Here is a 21,747-nt window from a genome sequence, read left to right on the forward strand (position 1 = left end):
AAACGAAGGTGAGAAGTCAGAGTAAGAAGGTGGGGGAGGGAGAAAGAAGTACAAGGTGGTAGGTGACAGGTGAAACTGGGAGAGGGGAAGGGGTGAAGTAAAGAGCTGGGAAGTTGGTTGGTGAACTAGATAAAGGGCTGGAGAAGGGGCAATCTGAAGACCATGGAAGAAAGGGAAGGGGGAGGGACATGAGAGGGAGGCTTTAGACAGGTAAGGGGATAAGGTGAAAGAGGGAAACAGGAATTGAGAATGGTGAAGGGGGAGGGGAGCAATTGCTGGAAGTTCAAGAAATTGATGTTCATGCCATCAATTTGGAGGCTATTCAGACGAAATATAAGGTGTTGCTCCTCCAATCTGAGTGTGGCCTCATCGCAGCATTAGAGGAGGCCGTGCACTGACATGTCAGAATGGGAAGTAAAATTGAAATGGGTGGCCACCAGGAGATCTTGCTTTTTCTGGCAGATGGAGCAATGGTGCTCAGTGAAGTGGTCACCTAATCAATGTTGGGTTTCGCTGACATACAGGAGGCCATATTAGGAGCACTGGACACAGCAGGTGACCACAAAAGACTCGCAAGTAAGTGGTATGAAGCTGATGGCATGAACATCCATTTCTTGAACTTCCGGTAATTGCCCCCTTCTCCGTCACCATTCCTTATTCCTGTTTCCCTCTCTCACATTATTTCCTTACCTGCCCATCACCTTCTTCTCATGCTTCTTCCCCTTCCCGTTCTTCCATGGTCTTCTGTCCTCTTCTATCGGATTCTCCCTTCTCCAGCCCTTTACTTCTTTCACCAAGCAACTTATCAGCTCTTCATCCTCTCCCCCTCTCCCAGTTTCACCCATCACCTTGTACCTCTTCCTCCCCTCCCTATACCTTTTTACTCTGACTTCTCCTTTTTCTTTCCAGTCCCGATGAAGGCTCTCGGCCTGAAATGTTGACTGGTTACTCTTTTCCGTAGATTCCGCCTGGCCTGATGAGTCCCTCCAGCATTTTGTGTGTGTTGCTTTGGATTTCCAGCATCTGCAGATTTTCTTGTGTTTTTGTTCTTTTCTTCCTTTCAAGATTATGAAGGCAGTTTCACTGTTCCAAGAGAAGGGAAGAATATGTCTTTAAAGTCATTTTGTTACATTAGAAGCAAGTGTCAACTGTTGCTCGCTGTTGTACAGGAGCAGTAAGAAGCAAAAATGGCAACAAACCTAAAGACAGATTTATTAGAAAAGTGGAGAACTAAAGTTTTCAGTAGTAGTTGGTCCTGATGATTGAGGGGTGAAAGATGAATTGTCAGGCTAAGGACTTAGACTGTTGAAATTAAGGCCTCTAACACTAGGAGTAAAAAAGTCCTGTACATATATGGAAGAGCCCTCAGCAAAATGTTTTATTTCTGTATTCCTGGATATGTTTTAGGTAAGTCCTCTGAAATTAGTGTCAGTTATTTATTGCTATTTATTTATCCTTATCTTTGCATTTGCATAGTTTGTTGTTTATTGATCCTGTTCTAAAGAGATGCTAAGTATACCTGCAGAAACAAGTATCTCAGGGCTGTATGTAGTGGCCTTTATTTACCGATAATATATTTTACTTTGAACTTTTAATTAACACTATTCACCAACTAGTTTTTGTAGTAATAAGCTCTTCATTTTATATGACGATTTCACAATCAGCACATCACGGTTCTTTGTCGCAGCTTAAATGCTCTCATTACCAATCCGTCCCCATGGCAATCTTGATGTCAACCTTTACAGATATTGCTGTTGTACTATCTGTCCCTCCCCCACCCAGCTTCATCTAATTTAAAACCAACATCTTCTCCTTTCCTGTTTTAACAGAAGTATTTAACCCGAAATGCTAACTCTTGTTTCTTTTTCCACAGATACCGCCTGATGTGCTGAATGTTTCCAGCATATTTTGTATTGTTGCAATTAATGCTGTTGGAAAGGGAGACCCAGTAGTGCAGATTACACACACCAATCCTCATCAAGAGATCAGCAGTGGAAAGGTAAGCAGTTTCACGTTCGTGGGTGTCAACATCGCTTAAGATCTATCCTGGACTCAACACTGATATACAGTAAATACAAAGAAGGCATGACAGTGTCTATATTTCATTAAGAATTTGAGGAGACTTGAGGAGACACCAAAGATTTGGAAATTTCTGCACGTGTACTGTGGAGAGCATTCTAACCGGTTGAATCACCATCTGGCACAGAGGGGCCGCTGCACAAGACTGGAAAAAGCTGCAGAAAGTTGCACATTCAGCCAGCTCCAACATGGGCGGTAGACGCCCCAACATCAGAGACACCTTCAAAAGGCAATCCTCATAAAGGTGCCGTCCATCATTAGGGACCTCCATCAACCAGGACATGCCCTCATTGTTACCATCAAGGAGGAGGAGCAGGAGACCGAAAGGACATATTCATCATATTAGGAACAGCTTCTTCTCCTTTGCTATCAAGATATCGGAATGGACCATGATTCCATGAACACTACCACAATATTTTGTTCTTTTTTTTGCACTAAGCTTTTAAAAAAGTATTTCTTACTGTAATTTATCTCATATATATATATATATATATATATATATATATATATATAAAACTTTTGCACAGTACTGTATTTGTCAATGTGGAGCAAAGAGCAAATTTGTAAATCTGGCGGGAGCAAAGGATATTGGGAATGGCGAGGGTGGAATGCCACAGATGGGTGTGGGACAGGTGGCAGAGAAGGAGTCCTGGGGCAGGGGTGGTACGGGTGCAGACACACCCAGCCCTGAGTCACCAGGCAAGGTCACTTCATTCCAAACAATTGGCTTATTGACCATTACAGAATGTCTCTCTGGTGCTTCCTACTCCCTCCCCTCCCCCTACACCCTTCCCACTCTCAGTCCACAACAGAGGCTCATATTAGAATCAGGTTCAGCATCACTTCAAAAAATCGTCTATCATGATTTTTTTTGGGTGGCAGCAGTATTAGTGCAGTGCATAAAATTACTAAAGTTCTGTGCAAAATCACACACACACATTTTATATATAGGCATCTGTTGTATGGGAGACTGGCAGTTGCCCATGCTGCAAGTCTCCCCTCTCCACTCCACCGATGTTGTCCAAGGGAAGGGCAAGGGCCGATATAGCTTGGCACCCGTGTCGCAGAGCACTGTGTGGTTAAATGCCTTGCTCAAGAACACACACGCAGCCTTAGCTGAGGCTTGAACTAGCAACATTATATATATATATCTCTGAGATCTCTGCACAGTACTGTATACTAGTGATATTAAATCTGATTCTGAGGTTGTTGGACAAGGAGCTTGCATGCAATAGGATGTAGTTGGCATTGGAATCTTAATAAGAGCAAGAAGGTACTTTAAAATGCTGTGCCTGGCTGCATTACATACAGATTAAAGGTTCAAGGGTAGTGAACGGTATGTCAAAAGTTTTTCTTTGAAGAAGTGTATGCCTCGGAAATTAATGGTGTTTTTCACAGCCGAAGGGTTTTGGGCATCAAGGTATATCTGCAATGGTGTGACGATTAAAACATGGCCAACCTTGCAATGCTTTTCAGGATATCATTTTGTAGAAAGGACCGAGGATTTTAATAAAAGATTAGGAAGAGGGAAAGGTAAATGATGGTGGCTCTTGATTCCTAACAGAAAAGCACTACTCGGTGTATATTCAAGATCCAAGTTCATTGGACGTGACATTTTGTGCAAGGCAGGATACGAATCACAGGCAGTCATTTAACAGCAGTAGGATATCCATTTCTATTTCCAGGTGTGATGCTGTTTCCTGCATCCAGGACTGTATCAGGGCTTGCCTCCCTCTGCTGGGCAGCTCTCTAATAACATTTTTAAACTTGAGAATCAGTACATGAATGATTATTATGAGCATTGACAACTTCATTTACATTTAGGTATAGTATTTCATTATTCATACTTTCTGTGGAATTCGCATATTTGTTTTTATTTCATTTGCATTTCCATTCTGCAAAGCATCTTGCCCATGAAACTGATGCTTAATAATTGTAATTTAAATGTTATAATCAGTATTGTATGCAATCATGCAATACTTCAGTTTAGATATTATGTACATAAACTAAACCTAAAAAGTACAAAGCTTCAATCCTGGAAACTGCTTCTCAGATCTAAATAAGAGCAAGCAAAAAGTCCTTTCTCACATTTGAAGGGTTCATAAATTTTATAAAATGTTTATATTATTTGGTCAGCAGAACACCTTTCAAGGTCTGATTCTTGGAATCAGATAAGTCCATGGACACAATATGGCTATAAAAGTCAGTTTCGATCATTTTTATCTGCACATAAAAACTTAAAATGACACTGTATAAATCAATCAACATGATGCAGAAAAGTAACTATATGTAAAAGCTGCAGGATAACACACAGAGGTTGAAAGATATTGAAATACAAAAGGAAACAAGGAAACGAGGGGAAGTCACAATCATAGTGAACAATTAGCACATAGGTGCAGATGGTTTATTTTTTATATCCTTGTGATCTGATGAACAAATACATGTGTAGATAAAGAATATGTCAGTTTACTGCCTCTTTATACTTGGGGTTGGCCACCTATTAGTCTCATGATCTGCTTCTGTCCTCCAGTTATCAGACTCTTGAATGGTCTCTCAAATGGGGAAAGATGAATTCTTGATCTCCCTGAAGTTCAAGTCTACCTCATCATGGTCCTTGCACTTAAATTACCTTCACTGCACTTTCTCTGTAACTGCAATGCTACATTCTGCATTCTGTTTCCCTTTTACCAACTCAGTATAACTCTGCGTGGCATGACATGCCTAAATGGCATGTAAAAATTGGTATAATAGGACAAAGATCAGTACAGCACAGGAACAGATCTTTCAGTCCACAATGTTATGCTCAACTAATTAATAATCAAATGGCTAACTAAACTAATCTCTTCTGCCTACATATCCTTCATTTTCCTTACATCCATGTTCCATCTAAACATCTCTTAAAAATCTCTAAAGTATCTCCTTCTACCGCTGATCCAAGCAGCACGTTCTAGTCACCCACCACCCTCTGCATGGAAAAATAAAACCCGCCCTTCACACCTCTTTTAAAATTATCCCGTCTCACCTTAAATGCTTGCCCTCTTGTATTAGACATTTCACCCCCGGGAAAAAGATGCTGTCTGCCTATCTATGCCTCTTGTAATCTTATAAAGCTCTATTAGATCTCCTCTCAGCCTCCGGCTTTCCAGAGAAAAGAACCCAACTTTGTCCAATTTCTCATTATAGCACATATTCTCTAATCCGGGCAGCTTCCGGTCAACCTTTTCTACTCCCTCTCCAAAGCTTCAACATCCTTCCTATAATGGAGCAACCAGAACTGTATACAATACTCCAGATGTGACTGAAATTAAGGGTCTTGGCCTTAACAGTGTACTCTCTCCTTATATCTGACCTAGCAAGGTGCAAACACCTCACATTTGGCCGGGTTAAATGCCATCTGCAATTTCTCCACCTTTATCTGCAACTGATCTCTACCCTACTGTATTCTTTGCCAGTCTTCTACACTCTTCACAATGCCATCAATCTTTGTATTACTGCAAACTTACTAATGCATCCATCTACATTTTGATTGAGGTCAATTATATACATAACAAATAGCAGAGTTCTCAATTCAGATCCCCACGGAACACCATTCACCATAAACCTCCAGCTAGAATATGTCCCTTTGACCACTACCTTCTGTTTTCTGTGAATCCAAATAACCAAGGATTACATGCACCTGAATCTTCTGGATGAGTCTCCCATGAGGGACCTTGTCAAACACCTTGCTGAAATTCATATGGACCATATCCACAGCTCTACCTTCATCAATCATCCTTGTCACCTCATCAAAAAATGCAATCAAGTTAGTAAGATGCAACTTTCCCCACACAAAGCCATGCTGGCTCTCCCTAATTAGGCCATGGCTTTCCTAATGCTCATAAATACTACTCCTAAGAATTCTCTCCAGTAACTTCCCTAACACTGACATGAGACTCACCGGTCTATAGCTTCTTGGATTATCCCTGATTCACTTCTTGAATAATGGAACAACATTAGCTGCTCACCAGTCCTCTGGGATCTGGCCCTTGACTAGAGAGGCCACGGTTTTGGTTGAAGCCCCAGCAATCTCCTCCTGTGCCTCTCTCGATAACCTGCGGTACATTCCACCAGGCACTAGGGACTTCAACGCTCTTTAAAAAACCCAACACTAACTCCTCCTTTACTTTGAAAAGCTTTAACATATCAATACACTTGGCACTCATCTCACTGCCCTACACATCATTCTCTTTGGCAAACACTGACGAAAAAGACCTCACCAACATCCTCTCCAGCATTTGTTTCCCCCTTTATCCTTGAGTGGCCCTACCCTTTCCCTAGTTATCATCTCGCTCCTGATGTTTGCACAGAACGCCTTGGGATTCTCCTTAATCCTATTTGCACAGGACTTTTCTTGGCCCCTCCTGGCTTTAATAATCCCCCGATTGATAATAATATACCACTACCTATAGGAGTTACAGCTAAAAACACTCTGTGATCTTGTTTAGAAAATGTGCTTGTGTAATTTTAACTCGCACTTTGTATTCATGTTGAGCTCATTTCACATTTATGTCATATCTTAGTGTCCTTTTCAAACTTGAATTAAACATGAAGAGAGAGTGATCATCCCAGAACACAAGTGAGGTGCGTTTCCTATTGGCATCACTCCTTCAACCAATAAAAACTATTCTTTGATATTGATACATTCAGAGTGTGAAAATAGTCCTTACAGGGTCCTTTCTTCTGACCCTGGTATCTTTCACATGGATGAGTTATACAGAAATAAAAATAGATATGGGCTCTATTCTCAAGCACGGGCTTCTGATAATAGCAAATAGTCATTATTTAAAAAAAAGGGGAATGTGACATAAAGCTTCAGCTAGGGAAAGTGTATGAAAGTACTTTATACTTACCCTTTTGATAGACTGCACTACTTCATGGATGTAGGCTCTAATAATTTCCGTCTTTTCCCTGCAACAAGTCAGTAATTAGTCACACATTCCTGGTCAGTTACTTTGCTTTTATCAAAATTTTTTTTTACATGGTTCCATTCATCTCTAGCACAGATACATTCAAGGACTTCCTATAAAAAAGGGTTAGTTGTGCTATCTGAATGTCCACAACCTGTAATGAGGAACTTCATTGATCCTAGTATGGTTATTGGATGTATTGAGTATGCCCGCAAGAATTTTACAAGCAACGCACACAAAATGCTGGTGGAACACAGCAGGCCAGGCAGCTTCTATAGGAAGAAGTACAGTCAACGTTTCGGGTCGAGACCCTTAACGTTGACTGTACTTCTTCCTACAGATGCTGCCTAGCCTGCTGTGTTCCACCAGCATTTTGTGTGTGTTGCTTGAATTTCCAGCATCTGCAGATGATCTCGTGTTTAAGAATTTTACAATTTTACTTTGAAACTTTGAAATGATGTTAGTATAGTAATCCAATCTAGGCCACTGAACTTGCAATTCAAGAAGTTTGCCATCATTCCCAAATGAATAAAACAACATTAATCATTTATGACAAAATTACACACAAGAAACCAGCATCCTTAGAAAGAATAATTAATTCTTTCAAAATATTTCAGTTGGGAAATGGAGGGTGAGAATAGGATTGTATTTTACAGGGTAACACCCCCAAAATGCCAGAGGAACTCAGCAGGTCAGGGAGCATTTATGGAAAGGAATAGAGTTGACATCCTGATGAAGGGTCTTGGCCCAAAATGTTGACTCTTTATTCCTTTCCATGGTTGCTGCCTGACCTCCAGCATTTTGTGTCTGTTATTCTGGATTTCCTGCATCTGCAGAATCTCTTGTGTTTTTGAATTTTACAGGGACAGGGACAGATTAAAACAGTCAAAAATGGGGCACAGGACCTATATTCCATGTAATAAATGGTTTAGTTGGTCAATTCCCCCAACCCCCACCACTGAGTCCAAGCATGCCAAATGCCTCCCATTAACCATGAGGAACAATAGGGAAAACTTGATAAAACATAAAACTGTACTCAGTGAGTTAAATAAATAGCCTTTCTTCGGTAAACTAATAAAGCCTGTACGCATATGGGCAATCTAAAATCACTAGCCTCACATAGTACACAGCAAGGCAGATCATCAACTGCGCCTATATTGAGCTGTTATATTGCTAACTGAACAGATGTGTGTTGGGGTTAAAGTGCAATGAATGCATTCCAAAGACTGAGCAATGAAATTCACATTACAGTTCCCATAGAAACAGGCTAAGCAGAAAAAAAACTCATGCGCAAATGAAAACGAAAAATCTCCCCCTTAATTACACAGCGGTTTGTTTAGATGCTCAATAGAAATGAGCTTTTCCACAATTAGCTTCAATTCAGAACTAAATTTATTGAATATGGAACAATCAATTTGTGAAGTCTTTGATTTCCATTAGCACAGTTGGAACACAGGAAATCAAAACTTCTGGAGACTTTTATTTGTCAATTATTTAAGTGGCTACATTCAATTTGTTTACAGACCTGTGATCCCCAACAGAGAAAAAATAAGTTGTTGCTATCGTTTTGGCCTGTTGGGTTGATGAATGTAGAATGTAGAACATTTCAAATTATTTTGTTTCCTTTAACTTCTGCTTCATAAAATAGCCACAATTTTAAAATAGATTCCTTAGGGATTTAAAAAATTCTGCTTTGCGGTGAATTCTCCATTTCCTCCTTTGACCTCAGAAAGTTGCACAAACACTTGGAAAGCATTATAAAAAGCAACTAATGGCATTTTTCCAGGGATTCTATGGTTTCATCACTTAAGTTGTGGCATACAGGAAGGAGAACCTTGCAGAAATGAAGCACAATCTAAGCAGAGTACTTTTATTAATGCAACATACAGCAATAATATGTAGTACATCAACCATCCGAAAGATGGCCAGCAAAATCTCATCCAGTAACTTAGAGGCAAAGAGTCAGGCCACATGGAGACATGCCCTTTGGCCCAACTGATCTATGACGACCAAAACACTGATCCTAGCTAGTTCCAATTGCCCATTTTTGGACCATCATTTTCTCATCCTTTCCTTTTTTTATAATTTATTTTTTAATTGAAATTCATCATCAAACAAATATTTCAGATATTGTACATATATATCATATAGTCATATATGCCACAAATATTTATTGGAGGTATACACTTACAAAAAAGAGGAAAGAAAGAATAAGCGAAAGGAGAAAACTATGTACAAGTAGGGAATGATCTTTTTTTTTTACAACATATTCATTGATTTGTGAGGATAAAATCAGGCCTATGAGGTTAACTATGAAGTTAAACCATTTTCCCAGTATGAATCAAAGTGTTCCAACTTATGATTAACAGATGCTGCTATCTTCTCCATTTGTAAATGTCCATTGTAATTTCCATCCATGCATTTAAGGTTGGGCTCTCCTGTGATAACCATTTCCTAGTAAGCGTCTTTTTACCAGCCACCAACAGTATATTCATTAAATATTTATCTCTTTTCAACCATTCTTGAGGTTTATTATCCTTTCCTATCTATGAACAGCAACTATCTTTCAAAAGTTGTTATTGTACATGCCTCTAGTACTTCCTTTGGCTTATTCCACAAACAAAAACAAAAACAAAACTTCCAATTTAATCTTTCCCCTTTTGATATAAACCTTCCAATCTCTGTTCTAAAGGAATGTCCTTCTATTCTGAGACTGTGCTCCCCCCGCCCCCCCCCCCCGGCCCTGTCTTCAATTCTCCCTTTATTGGAAATACCCTCCCCATGTTCACTATATCTTAGTTTTAATGATTTGTAAAACATCAGGATGTCAGAGACATTTGAGTTTTATTTAAAATCCCTCACAACTTTGGTGATGAGGCTCTGCCAGCTGTGAACACTTTTGGAGGCATTTTGGGACAGGACTTCCTCACTGTGCTGTTCAAGGCCCTGCTGCTGATCAGACCCACAGACAGAGCCTACTGGACCCCAGGCTGGAAAGGTGGGCCTCGGCAAGGTGAGCTTGGGATGATCACTGAAGGAGACGTGGGCCTATGCAACAACACCTGGCAGTTCATGTCAGCAAGGAATGGCTAATGGAAAGACTGCAGATAGGACTCAACACACAGAGAAAGGAGTTACCCTCTGATAGGTCTTGTTGTATCTATAAAGTGCAACTTGAGAGCAAGCCACGTCCTGAGCTGTTTTGTTTCATCTTTTCTGATTTTTTTTTTCACTGCTTCTCATGTGTACTTTCTCCAGACAAACTTCCACCTTCTTTCAGCCAGAAGCACCTCCGTTTGTGTCTTTTTTGATTTCCACTATATCACATGTCTTTTTTCCTCTCCCCCTTTCTTGTAATATAAGACGTGTTTCTCTTTTAACTTTCTCCATTTCTGGTGAAAGGTGATTTGAGTAAATCTCCTCCCCAAGCTGCCTATAATTCTGTTTTTCTCTTCACAGAAGCTATTTATTCTTGCAGAGCGTTTTGAACATTTTGTTTTGATTTCCCACTGTTTTCTTCTCAACATCGCCTTCTTAACTGATTAAAAGAATGTTTTTTTATAATGTTCACTGAATTAGAACCACATCATGGTTAGATCTAAGTAATCCATCACCATGTTTACTATTTAATCTCTCCTGTCTCCACTATCCAACCCCGCCATCACATCAATATACCCTTGAAGATGGAAGAGGCTGCAGTTGCTGGGATCTGGTGCGTCGCTGGAGGAACTCTGCGGGTCAGGCAGCACCTCCAGTGTCTGTTGTGTCCCTAGACACCCTTACCTGCATGCTAAGACTCCTTTTACTTTCACATTTTTGCATCCAACTTAAGTCATCAATTTGAAACATTAATCCTATTTCTGACTTGCTGAGTATCTCCAGCATATCCTGCTTTTTCTTTCCCAGATTTCCAACCCCTACAATATACTGTTATTGGATGGTTAAAATCAACTTGGTACACACAAAAGGGTCAATACTGTAGATTATAGCCAACAGTGACCATGCACACATTTTCAAGAAAAGGAAACATCTATGATGGTAACCTAAGGTTTTACTCCCACCTGTTATACAATGTCTGCATTTTTTGTGCCAGTGACTGATGAAAGTAACTACATGGGGGAGAAATTGCATGCTACCTCGGTGAAGTGAAAGCAAGACACTTCAAGCCACTGATGAAAGAAACAGCCCACATTGCCCCAAGATCTCTTCTATGTCTACTTTTCCTCAAAATGGTGCTCCATCACAAGCATGGGGTTCAGAATAATAAGGCCATAAAATGGTTACATGCAATTTTCATCAGGATGATGGCAAGCCCTCTGGCTCATTGTAAGAACACAATGATTAAAGAAGATAAGCTTGGGAGCTGTCAACAGGCAACCCTACATCTATAGCTGTGCCCTGTATTGAGGAAAATGAGTTCCATTTGTCTGAGGTGAATAAAGCATTAGAACTGTTCATGTCCATTTTAAATATCAGGTTCACTGATTGAGGTATTTAATTGAAGTGTGGGAGTTGCTTGCTGAGGACAATGTGGTGACTCATGGACACCAAACTAATGGGATTATTCAGAGACTGCATTAACCCCTGCATCAAAAAAACAAGTCTTTGAACAGTGCTAAAGGCATTCCTCTTTCTTTAAATATGACTGAAGAAGAATCAAATGTAATTTTAAAAAGGCTTGAAATGATAGATTCAAATGGCAATTCTTCAAATTAAAAAGGTCCATTTTGTTTTCTACTGCTTGGGATTTAGACCACTTTATCTTCATTAACTTTGTTGCAACTGGAATTTAAAATGTTGCTTTCAAGTTAAATTAAAATCTCCTAGGAGTTTCATTCTCTGAGACAGGAAATGTTTAACCAAGATACTTATTTCCACAGAAGTCACTCAAAAGTTGCCTTTTGCTGTCCAAAGGAATTAATCATTTGGAAAAGCAGTAGTTTTAGGTGGAGAACTCTTCTGATTTTCACAGAAATTTTGGCCATTGGAAAAGGTGGATAGTAGGCTGCTAAAAATGGTTTAACTCAAGTCCCTGGAGTGATTCAATTGGTGCATTATGGGAATGCAGGTGCTTAAGAATTCTTCCTGGCTTTATAATATCAATACTATAAATCCAAACAAATTCATCTGCAAATTCCTAAACCTGGAACTCAACACTTCCCTTTGCAACTGGATTCTTGACTTCCCAATCAACAAACCATATTCAGTAAGGATAGAACAAAACCTCTGCCACAGTTATTCTCAACACTGGCGCCCCACAAGGTTTCATCCTCATCCCTTTACTCTATTCTACTCCCTGTACAGTTACGTCTGCTTGGCCAGATTCTGCTCTAACTCCATCTCCAAGTTTGCAGATGATACGGTTGTTGGCTGCATTTCAAATAATGATGAGTCAGAGTACAGGGATGAGATACAGTGCTTAGTGACCTGGTGTCATGACAACAACCTTTCCTTCAATGTCAGCAAAACAAAAGAGATGGTCATTGACTTCAGGGGTGGTGCAGATGCTTCTATTTACATCAATGGTGCTGGGGATGAACGCTTCCCCGGTACAATAAGATGCACTCTTCACCTAATTGTGATCTTGCACCTCACCGTCTACCTGCCTTGCTCTTTCTCTGTACTGTAACAGTTTATCCTGTACTCTTCTATTGTTCTACCTTAATGCACCACTGTAATGAACAGATCTGTATGGACAGTAGGTGTGGTGAACTATGTGCCTGTCTGGACACGCCCCCTGCTGACTGCTCCTGTGGCTCCTCCCACAGGCCCCTGTATAAAGGCGATCTGAGGCCTGACGCTCGGCCTCAGTCTCCAGGTCATAGTATGATGGACACTCACTCCTGGTTCCTTCTTCCAGTCAATAAAAGCCGATATCTCGCCTTACGTCTCAGTGTGAGTTATTGATGGTACATCAGTAGGAAGGACACGTTTTTCACTGCACAAGTTACAATAATCAACCAATTTACAATTACAAATACTACTCTTTTTTCTCAGTGCCTTCATCTCTGCTGCATCTGTTCCCTGGATGAGGCTTTCCTTTCCAGGACATCAGAGATGTCCTCCTTCTTCAAAGAATGGGGTTTCCCTTCCTCCACCATTGATGCTGCCCTTGCCTGCATCTCTTTTTCCCAGACATCTGTGCTCATCCAGCCTGAACAGTGATGGAGTTCCACTTGTCCTAGCCTACCAACCCAAGAGCTTCCACATCCAACACACCATTCTACGCAACTTCCACCATCTCCAAAGAGATCCAAGGTCCAAGGTCCATATATTATCAACATATGTACAGAATGCAGTATACAACTATACCACCAAACACATCTTTACCTCTCCCCCAATTCTGCTTTCTTCAGGGATCCATCTCTCAGTGTTTCCTTTCTTCATTTGTCCATCCCCACTAATCTTGCTACTGGCACATCCCTACAAACGGCCAAAGTGCTACACCTGACCACTAATCTCCTCCCTCACCTCCATTTAGGGCTCCAAAATGACATTCCAGGTGCTGCCACACTTCACTTGCAAATCTGTTGGGGTCATCTATCGTATCCGGTGCTCTCAATGTGGCCCCCTCTAAATTGGTGAGAACTGTGATGAATTGGGGGACTGCTTTGTCAAGCACCTCTGCTCCATCTGCCAAAAGTGGAATTTCCTGGTGGCCAACCATTTTAATTCTGATTCCCATTCTTATTCCAACATGTTGTTTTACTGCCTCCTCTCGTGGTATAATGAGGCCGCTTTCAGTGTAGAGGAGCAATGCCTTATATTCCATCTGGGTAGCCTCCAACCTGATGGCATGAGTAACGATTTGTTCTTCTGGCAATTTTTACCCCTCCCCATTCCTTCTTCTTCTATTCCCCACTCTGACCTCTTCTCACCTGTCTATCACCTCCTCCTGGTGTCCCCTCCTTCTTTCCTTTCTCCTATGTTCAACTCTTCTCACCTACCAGATTCCTTCATCTCCAGCCCTTTACCTTTCCAATCCACTTGGCTTCACCTATCACCTTATAGTTATTTTCCTTCCCTTCCCCTCACCTTTTTATTCTGGTGTCTCTCCCCCCCCCCCACCGCTTCCCAGTCCTGAAGAAGGATCTTGGCCTGAAACATCAACTGTGTATTCATTTCCGTGGATGCTGCCTGACCTGCTGAGTTCCTCCAGCATTTTGTGTGTGTTTATTTAGATTTCTAGCATCTTCAAAATTTCTTGTGTTTACTATTTACAATTTGTTTTCTTTTATTGAGATATAGATTGTTGCTGGCAACATTGCAGAGATCATAGACCTCCATAGAGTTTACATTGATTATTACAACAACGCATTTACTCATAAAAGATTGAAAGACTCACTCCTCCATTTGATTTTTGTCTTTTGATTTCACCTCGCTGATCTTCTCCTGACGCTTCTTGTCCATTTTCTTCTTCAATTCTTTCTTTTCCCTGAAAATTAAACATCAGAAATTCTATTTACTTCTTATTTATGATTTGAGATGATGATTATTTATGATTTGAGATTTACGATAATAAAGATATCAGTGTATGGCGTAGGAGGCTCACTTTTCACAGAGTTCTTTTAACTTCTTTAACTGGTTGGTTTGGCATTCCTCAGCGACCTCTGTGAGCTTTTGTACCAGCTGTGAAAAAATCAAAGTGTGCTTATCAATGGTGGGTGAACTTCACAGCAGTGTCACTTATAATGAAGAAAATTACTTAACATTTAACTTCCAAAATGTCCTTTATAACATTTTGCTTAACTTTATATTTCAGTAAAATTCAGTATATTTCAGTATTTCAGTTATATTTCAGTAAAATGCAAGCACAATGGAACTGAGTTTACTGTCAAGTGTGGTGCAATTCTTCAGCCTCGGTACACGAGCTGGTATACAGATGTCCAAACATTACAATCTGAAATATGGTGCTCTTCCATTAACTTTGTGTAAACAGCATCTCACCCCCAACCTATTGATCAGGTTTAAGAAACTTGCTAGTTGATCAATAATTAATTATTAAACTTGACTGCATATAAAGCTTTGCTTGCTCATGTATGATTAACTTCATGTCATATTAAGTGTTAATAACTGTTTATTAGTTTCATTCACCGATAAATTGATTAGTGAAAGTTCGGAATTTCATTCAGCAATGTTTCAAACATAGTAATTTATTTTTCTTTTCCTTTCATTTTTCTGTTTCTCTTTATTTACTGGACCTTTATCTTTTTCTCCCAGACATTATTTCCTTCATCTACCCGTATTGTCACTGGGTTTTCCCCATTCTTTCTGTCTTTACTTTTTTAATCCTTGAGAGACACTGGCTAACTCCCTGGTTCCTTGACTTCTCTGTTACCAGCTCACATCTTCAGGGTTTCTGTGGACAAAAACTATAGGTTGGAGTTCAAGGCCACAACAGTAACCTAACCAAGGGCAGATGCAGCAGGGCTCTCTGCAACTGCAATATCTGGACTAATATTGCAGTAGATCAAATCAAATTTCCATATTTTTTATGAGCAGAATAAGGAGAACACTCAAATTTGATCCACCAATAATGAATTGTTAATGTGAAGAGAAGGTGGGGGTGGACAACAGGCTTGAACAGAATTCAGGAGATTGAACTGAGAACAACTCACAGTGGAGATTAAGGAGTGAGGAGTAAGAGAAAGATAGATGTTGGGTACTGATACCAGAGCCAGTACTGAAAAGATCAGGTTAATATAATTTGAGAAGAAGCTTTTCACTAGTAAAGAATTAATGGGAAGAAGTTATGACCAGAAGATTGGAGAAGAGACCATGCAATTTTGGGAGCACGCAGCAACAGATGCCAAAAAGTAGTAAGGTAACTTTGTCGGTTCACAATTTCAATTGCTTTTAATTTCTCCAGAGGCCATAGAACCAAAAAATATTGCTCAGCAAAAAATATTCAGGAAACAGTGAGTTAAAGTACATTGGATGAATTGGTTTCAGTGCCATTTTAAGTTCTCTCACTGGAGAACAGACGTTGAGTTGTCAATCTGCACTGCCTGCAGAGGGAATTTTTTTTGAGAAATTATCTTGGGAAATTTGTCAATCACGATGTGGCTCAGGCTGAAATGCATGAATCACGTCTGTAACAATGAACAACAGTGGGAGTGCAGAGGAACTTAATGGGTGGTAGCTGCAGAAATACGTTTGGTAACAATAATGCCTATAACTTGTATTCATCCCAGTCTAGTGGGAATAAGTTTCCTTTCATGGATGCTGCAAATATCTGGGCTGGTATGATCTCAATATTATTCCTTGTGAGTATGAGCATACAGCAGCTACTGTCATAATATAAAATTAACTAAAATTGAATGAAATTTCCAATCTCTTTTAAACCCTGAGGCCATGTGAGAATGTGACACAACAGTCATGAGGAACATTCATTTCAGTCTGAGCTTAAAGAGAGATTGTTACTGCTTTGGAGAACAACCCATGTAGTATAAGGACATCCATTGCAAGAGTAGGGAGTGTATTGCTTGTGGTGACAATGAGGGAATGTACTTAATACTATATAACAACTTTCATGATTACAAGATGCCCCACAACCATGAACAACAATGAACTTTATTTTGAAGTTCAGAAAAATATTCTAACTAGTTTGCACAAACTGAAATTTGATAAGGGAACAGGAAATCTGATTTAGTACTCCTAACTGTTTGGTCAAAGACTGTTGTCTTCTTCAAATAATGCCATCCAACCTGGAGTATATAACATCTCACCTGAAGGGTGCCTCCTCTGAAAATACAACATTTTTTTTAAGATGTCCCTGCTGTTTGAGATTAGGCCAATGTTCACTTCAAGGTCTCAATACAAAGATCACCCAGTTTAAATGTGTATTTATTTTGGTTCAGAGGGCAAGCAGGTAGCTTCTACCCTAGCTTTATTTCTTCAACACTTGCACCCATTGCAGATTTGGCATTGGGGTGAAGAGAGAAACTAACTTTCTTCTGTTGGTGTCTAATAGAATTACCTTCTTTATATCTCCATCATCAATATTCTGGAGATCACCACTGACCAGAAACTTGACTTTCTACATAAGCATCAAGGCCACAAGTGCAGGTCAAAGATCAAGTTTTCTGTGGCAACTGACTATCTCTCCACCATCCACAAGGCACAAATCAGAAACACGCTCTACTTAACAACTATCAAGAAGTTTGATACATATAGGACAAAACAGCCTGCACTGCTGGTGCAGTGAATACCAATACTAAATACACTGCAGATACTTGTTCAAGTTAGATTGACAGCAGCTTTCAAGATGGCAACCTCTTCCACCTTCTGTTGTGAATGCATATGCATCAATATTCGCTCCAATTGAATATTAACTGCACAAGAAGACCTTTGAGATAGCTGAGAGAGTTAAAATGACAAGCAAGGGGATAAGGTACAAAGGAATGTAACTGCAATCCTTCAATTATTACCCTGGAAACCCATCACCAGTACTTCGGCTGTGCAAGGTCTAAGTAATGAAGGACATGCATTTCAAGAAGGTAGCTGATTGTTACTTTCTTGAAGACACACATGGGTGGCGAGTAAATCAAAGTTCAAAGTAAATTTATTATCAAAATACATATATGGCACCATATTCATTTTCTCAATAAATCTATAGAATAATAACCGTAACATAATCAATGAAATACTGCCCAACCTGAGTGTATAACCAGAGTGCAGAAGGCAACAAACTGTGCAAATACAAAAATAAATAAATAATAATAACAACAATGAAGAAATAGACAATAAATATTGAGAACATGAGATGAAGAGTCTATGAAAGTGAGCTATTGGTTGTGGGGACAGTTCAATGATGGTACAGGTGAAGTTGAGTGAAGTACTCCCCTTTGATGGTTGAAGGGTAGTAACTGTTCCTGAACCTAGTGGTGTTCAAATGATGGTCTGGTGGACAATATACAACAGTTAGTTAAAAGAATGACTTTGACTCAGGCTAGCCTCAGGAATAGATCTCGATTTAATTTCAGCATCTCATGCTCTCCAACATTGAACAAGCTTGGATACTACAAAAGTAGCAGGGTCAGCTTTCTGGATGAAGCCAAACCTACACATGAACTGAATATACCTTCTTCTGCTTTGTGTCCAAACTGTTTGAATAGGAATAGGTCCAAGTCAAAATCCAATATGACCACTGTCCTCAAGCTATCCCTGCCCTTCCCCATCCTCCACACCACACCTTGTGCCACTCTTGAATGAAGGTCAGCTCTACTAACCCAGCCCTGTCTACAGGGCTGATTGTGGCTGTGGCTAAAATTGCAAGCTTAGTTGCCTGAATTGAACATTTTCAAGGATTAAAATGAGCAGCATCTGCTTATTTGTGACTGAGACTGAAGTGAATTTTAGTTCTAACCAAACTGTACTTTTCCACCACACCACATTATCACCATCAGCACATCCGGAAACATGCACGACATTTATTAGTAATTGCCCACTTGAAAGATCTTCGTTTGTAAAGAACAATCAAAATGACTGCGAACAAAATCTGAACTTGCATACCTACAGGACACAAAATATTGAACAGCACTTTTTCCCACCTGTTTAACGTGTTCACGCTTCTGATATTTTTCACTGTAATACTGCTCCTGTCGCAGGTTCAGCAGCTGCTGCTGTTGTTGTTCCTTGAGCTCAGCTAACTTTTGTGTCATTTCTGCATCAAGGGCAGAAAGTTCCTTCTCAATTGTTGAGCTTGCATGATCTGGACTTGCTGATTCAGGCCTGTCATGAAAGAAAAAAAAATCATGATGTACTTGTATTATTACAAAAGATAATGTTTAAAAAATAAGATGAATTACTTCTCACCGCAGAATCACCTGATACTGCATTACAAAAACTGATGCAACACATATATTGCATGTGCACTTCAGAAGAATTCCAGCAAAAAGCAATTTTATCTTCTAGATACAGTCCCTTCAAAAAATATTCAGCCACCATAACAATTTTCAAATTTTACTGTCTTATTTTCTAAATGTAAAATATATTGACGCAGGATTCTCGAGCTAATCCACAAAACATTTTGCATCATATCAAATCAAAAGAAAAAATTCAAAACCTGTTAATAATTTTCTAAAAATTAAAAACTAAAATTGTGAGACTGGAAAAAGTATTTACCCCCTTTGTATTTACTACTCCAACTTTCACTAGGTTAATACTGTATATTACCTTACCAACTCACTCAATTTATTGATGTAGAAAATTGGAGGATCTCCTGTTTTCAATAAATTCCATAATATAAATACCACCTCTCTCTATCAGGTCCAAAAGCATGGTAGATTTTCAACAGACCAAACCAAATGTAGACAAAAAAGCATTCTAGACAAGTGACAGCAGAGAATCACAAATCGGGGGAACAGTACAAGACCATCATAAAGGCACTGAACATACCTTGGAGTTCAATGCAGTCCATCATTAAAAAGCAGAAAAATATGAAACCATAACCACACTGCCTGCGTCAGGCTGTCCCTCTAAACTTAGTCACTGGGGAAGAATGGCACTTGTAAAAGAGGTTACTGTGGCACAAACAGTCGCTCTGAGAGAGCTGCAGAAGTCAATGTCTGTACCTGGAGATGAAGTTCATGGCTCCACAATCTCTAAGGCCTTGCATGAAAAGGGTACTTATGGAAGAATGGTAAGGGAAAAGCCCTGGCTAAAAAAAACGTATCTTTGCCTGTAAAGACTTTGCAAAGCATCACTTTGAAGATAATGTAAAAATATGGAAGAAAGTCTTGTGGTCAGTTGAGACTAAAATAGATCTTTTTGGCCTCAAAACTAAGCAGCCCATGTGGCGTAAATGTAATATTGCTCATCAGCCAGGTAACACCAGATGGTCTGGTGGGCAATATACAACAGTTATTTAAAAGAATGTAAAGTAAGGTGGAGGTAGTATCACGCTATGTGGATGCTTTTCGGCAGCAGACTCTGGAAATCTGGTCAGGATTGATGGGAAGATAAACGCTGCTAAATACAGAGAGATCCTGAATAAAAACCTGCTACCCTCTGCCAGAAATACACTGATTTCAAGACACTGTACTGTTATTTGCATTTTGTAGTCCTGGTTCATTTTGACTCTCCCTAATTCTGCATCCTCCTTCAGCTCTATAACATTGAAATATCTGTGTTCCTCCACTTAACCTCTATTTGCAGCCTTGATTTTAATTACTCCTCTTTTTGGTTTGTGTTTTCAGCTGCCTCGGCCCTAAACAATGCAATTCTCTCTCTAACTTTCCATGTTTCTCTTTCCTCCTCTAGTATTATTCTGCAAACTTACCGTTTGGATCCTTATCCTAATATCTTCTCTGCGTGACCCCGTGTCATTTTTTATTTAATTACAAAACCCCACTGAAATACCTTACTGAGGTAAAATTTATTAATTAGCACGATGTCATCTCCAAAAAGATCTTACACTTTTCAATGAGGTAAATTATTTAAAAGCAGAAAAGACAAAACAGACAGATGGAAGAAAACATATCCAATGGTGTTATTAAGAACATGTGCAACACGTGGGCATACACACACACAAAGACAAGTGAAACTGCTGCACATTCACAGTAAGTCCTTCAACATGTGGAAAGAGAAAGGAACAAATAGGAATGGAAATAGAGTAAGTGCAGAGTTATTTTACCACTGGGAAATACAGAAGAACAGGTTGTTAATTTTAATTTGCTCAGTGAAAATGAGCATCAATGAGTTGGTAGTTCATCATAAATCTTGTCCAATTATTGTTTCATCCTGGTTTACAAAGTTAAAATTAGCTCTGGTCATTTTCTTTGGGGGAGCATTTATTTAAGCTAATTCTGGACAAGTTTTGTGCGTCACAGTCCCGGGGAGACACCAGATTGCTTGGAGGGAGAGAGAGTTTAAACGAAGCGAGTGGGGCAGTCAGCACATATTGCATGCCACAGTCCCGGGGAGACACCGGATTGCTTGGTGGGAGAGGGAGCTTAAAAGAAGTGTGCAGGTCAGTTGGCACATTTTGCGCACCACTGTCCTCAGGAGACATTGGATTGTGCAAAATAAAGTGGAGTGGCCATTGTTGGAGTGGGGAGTTGAGGCTTTGGTGAGGAGAGAGGCAAGGCCGTAAGTAGATTCTTTTTGTTACATTCTTTCTTTATTTCTAATTGCACACTTAGAGCAGTGGAGATGCCTGACAGGATTCTAGAATGCTTCTTTCGTGGGATTTGGGAAGGTAGGGAGAACTCCGGTGTCCCTGATGACTACACCTGCAAGGAGTGCATCCGGCTACAGCTTCTAACAGACGGTGTTAAGCAGTTGGAGCTGGAACTGGATGAACCCCAAATCATTCGGGAGGCTGAGAGTTAGATAGACAAGACATACAAGGAGGTAGTTACACTCAAGGTGCAGCGCACAGGTTAACTGGGAGATTGTCAGGAGAAAGGGGATAGGCAGCCTGTACCGAGTAGCCCTGTTGCTATTCCCTCAACAGCAGGTATATCGCTTTGGGGGGAAAGATCTGGCAGAGGAAAGCTGCAGAGTGGCACTGAGTCTAGCTCTGTGGCTCAGAAGGGAAATGGGGAGAAGAAGAGAGCTGTAATGATACAGAGGTTATGGGAACAGAAAGGATGTTCTGTTGATGAAAATGAGATCCCCAGATGGTATGTTGCCTCTCAGATGCCAGGGTCAGAGGCATCTCTGATCAAGTCCACAGCATTATTAAGTAGGAGGGTGAGCAGCCAGAGGTTGTGGTCCA

At 40.0% G+C, this 21,747-nt stretch overlaps 1 protein-coding gene across 2 annotated transcripts in view; it reads right to left on the reverse strand.

The window, feature by feature from the left end:
• LOC132387458 (1-phosphatidylinositol 4,5-bisphosphate phosphodiesterase beta-1-like) overlaps positions 1-21,747 on the reverse strand; it is a 96,513-nt gene that overhangs the window by 55,615 nt on the left and 19,151 nt on the right. For both annotated transcript variants that reach the window (XM_059959820.1, XM_059959822.1), the window contains exons 5-8: positions 18,578-18,758; positions 14,578-14,654; positions 14,371-14,460; positions 6,969-7,026 (exon numbers count right to left, since the gene is read on the reverse strand). In XM_059959820.1, coding sequence (XP_059815803.1) covers positions 6,969-7,026; positions 14,371-14,460; positions 14,578-14,654; positions 18,578-18,758 — 406 coding nt within the window. The remainder of the gene's footprint in view (positions 1-6,968; positions 7,027-14,370; positions 14,461-14,577; positions 14,655-18,577; positions 18,759-21,747) is intronic.

This window comes from Hypanus sabinus, unplaced genomic scaffold (genome assembly GCF_030144855.1).
Source record: "Hypanus sabinus isolate sHypSab1 unplaced genomic scaffold, sHypSab1.hap1 scaffold_188, whole genome shotgun sequence".
Taxonomy (NCBI): Eukaryota; Metazoa; Chordata; class Chondrichthyes; order Myliobatiformes; family Dasyatidae; genus Hypanus; species Hypanus sabinus.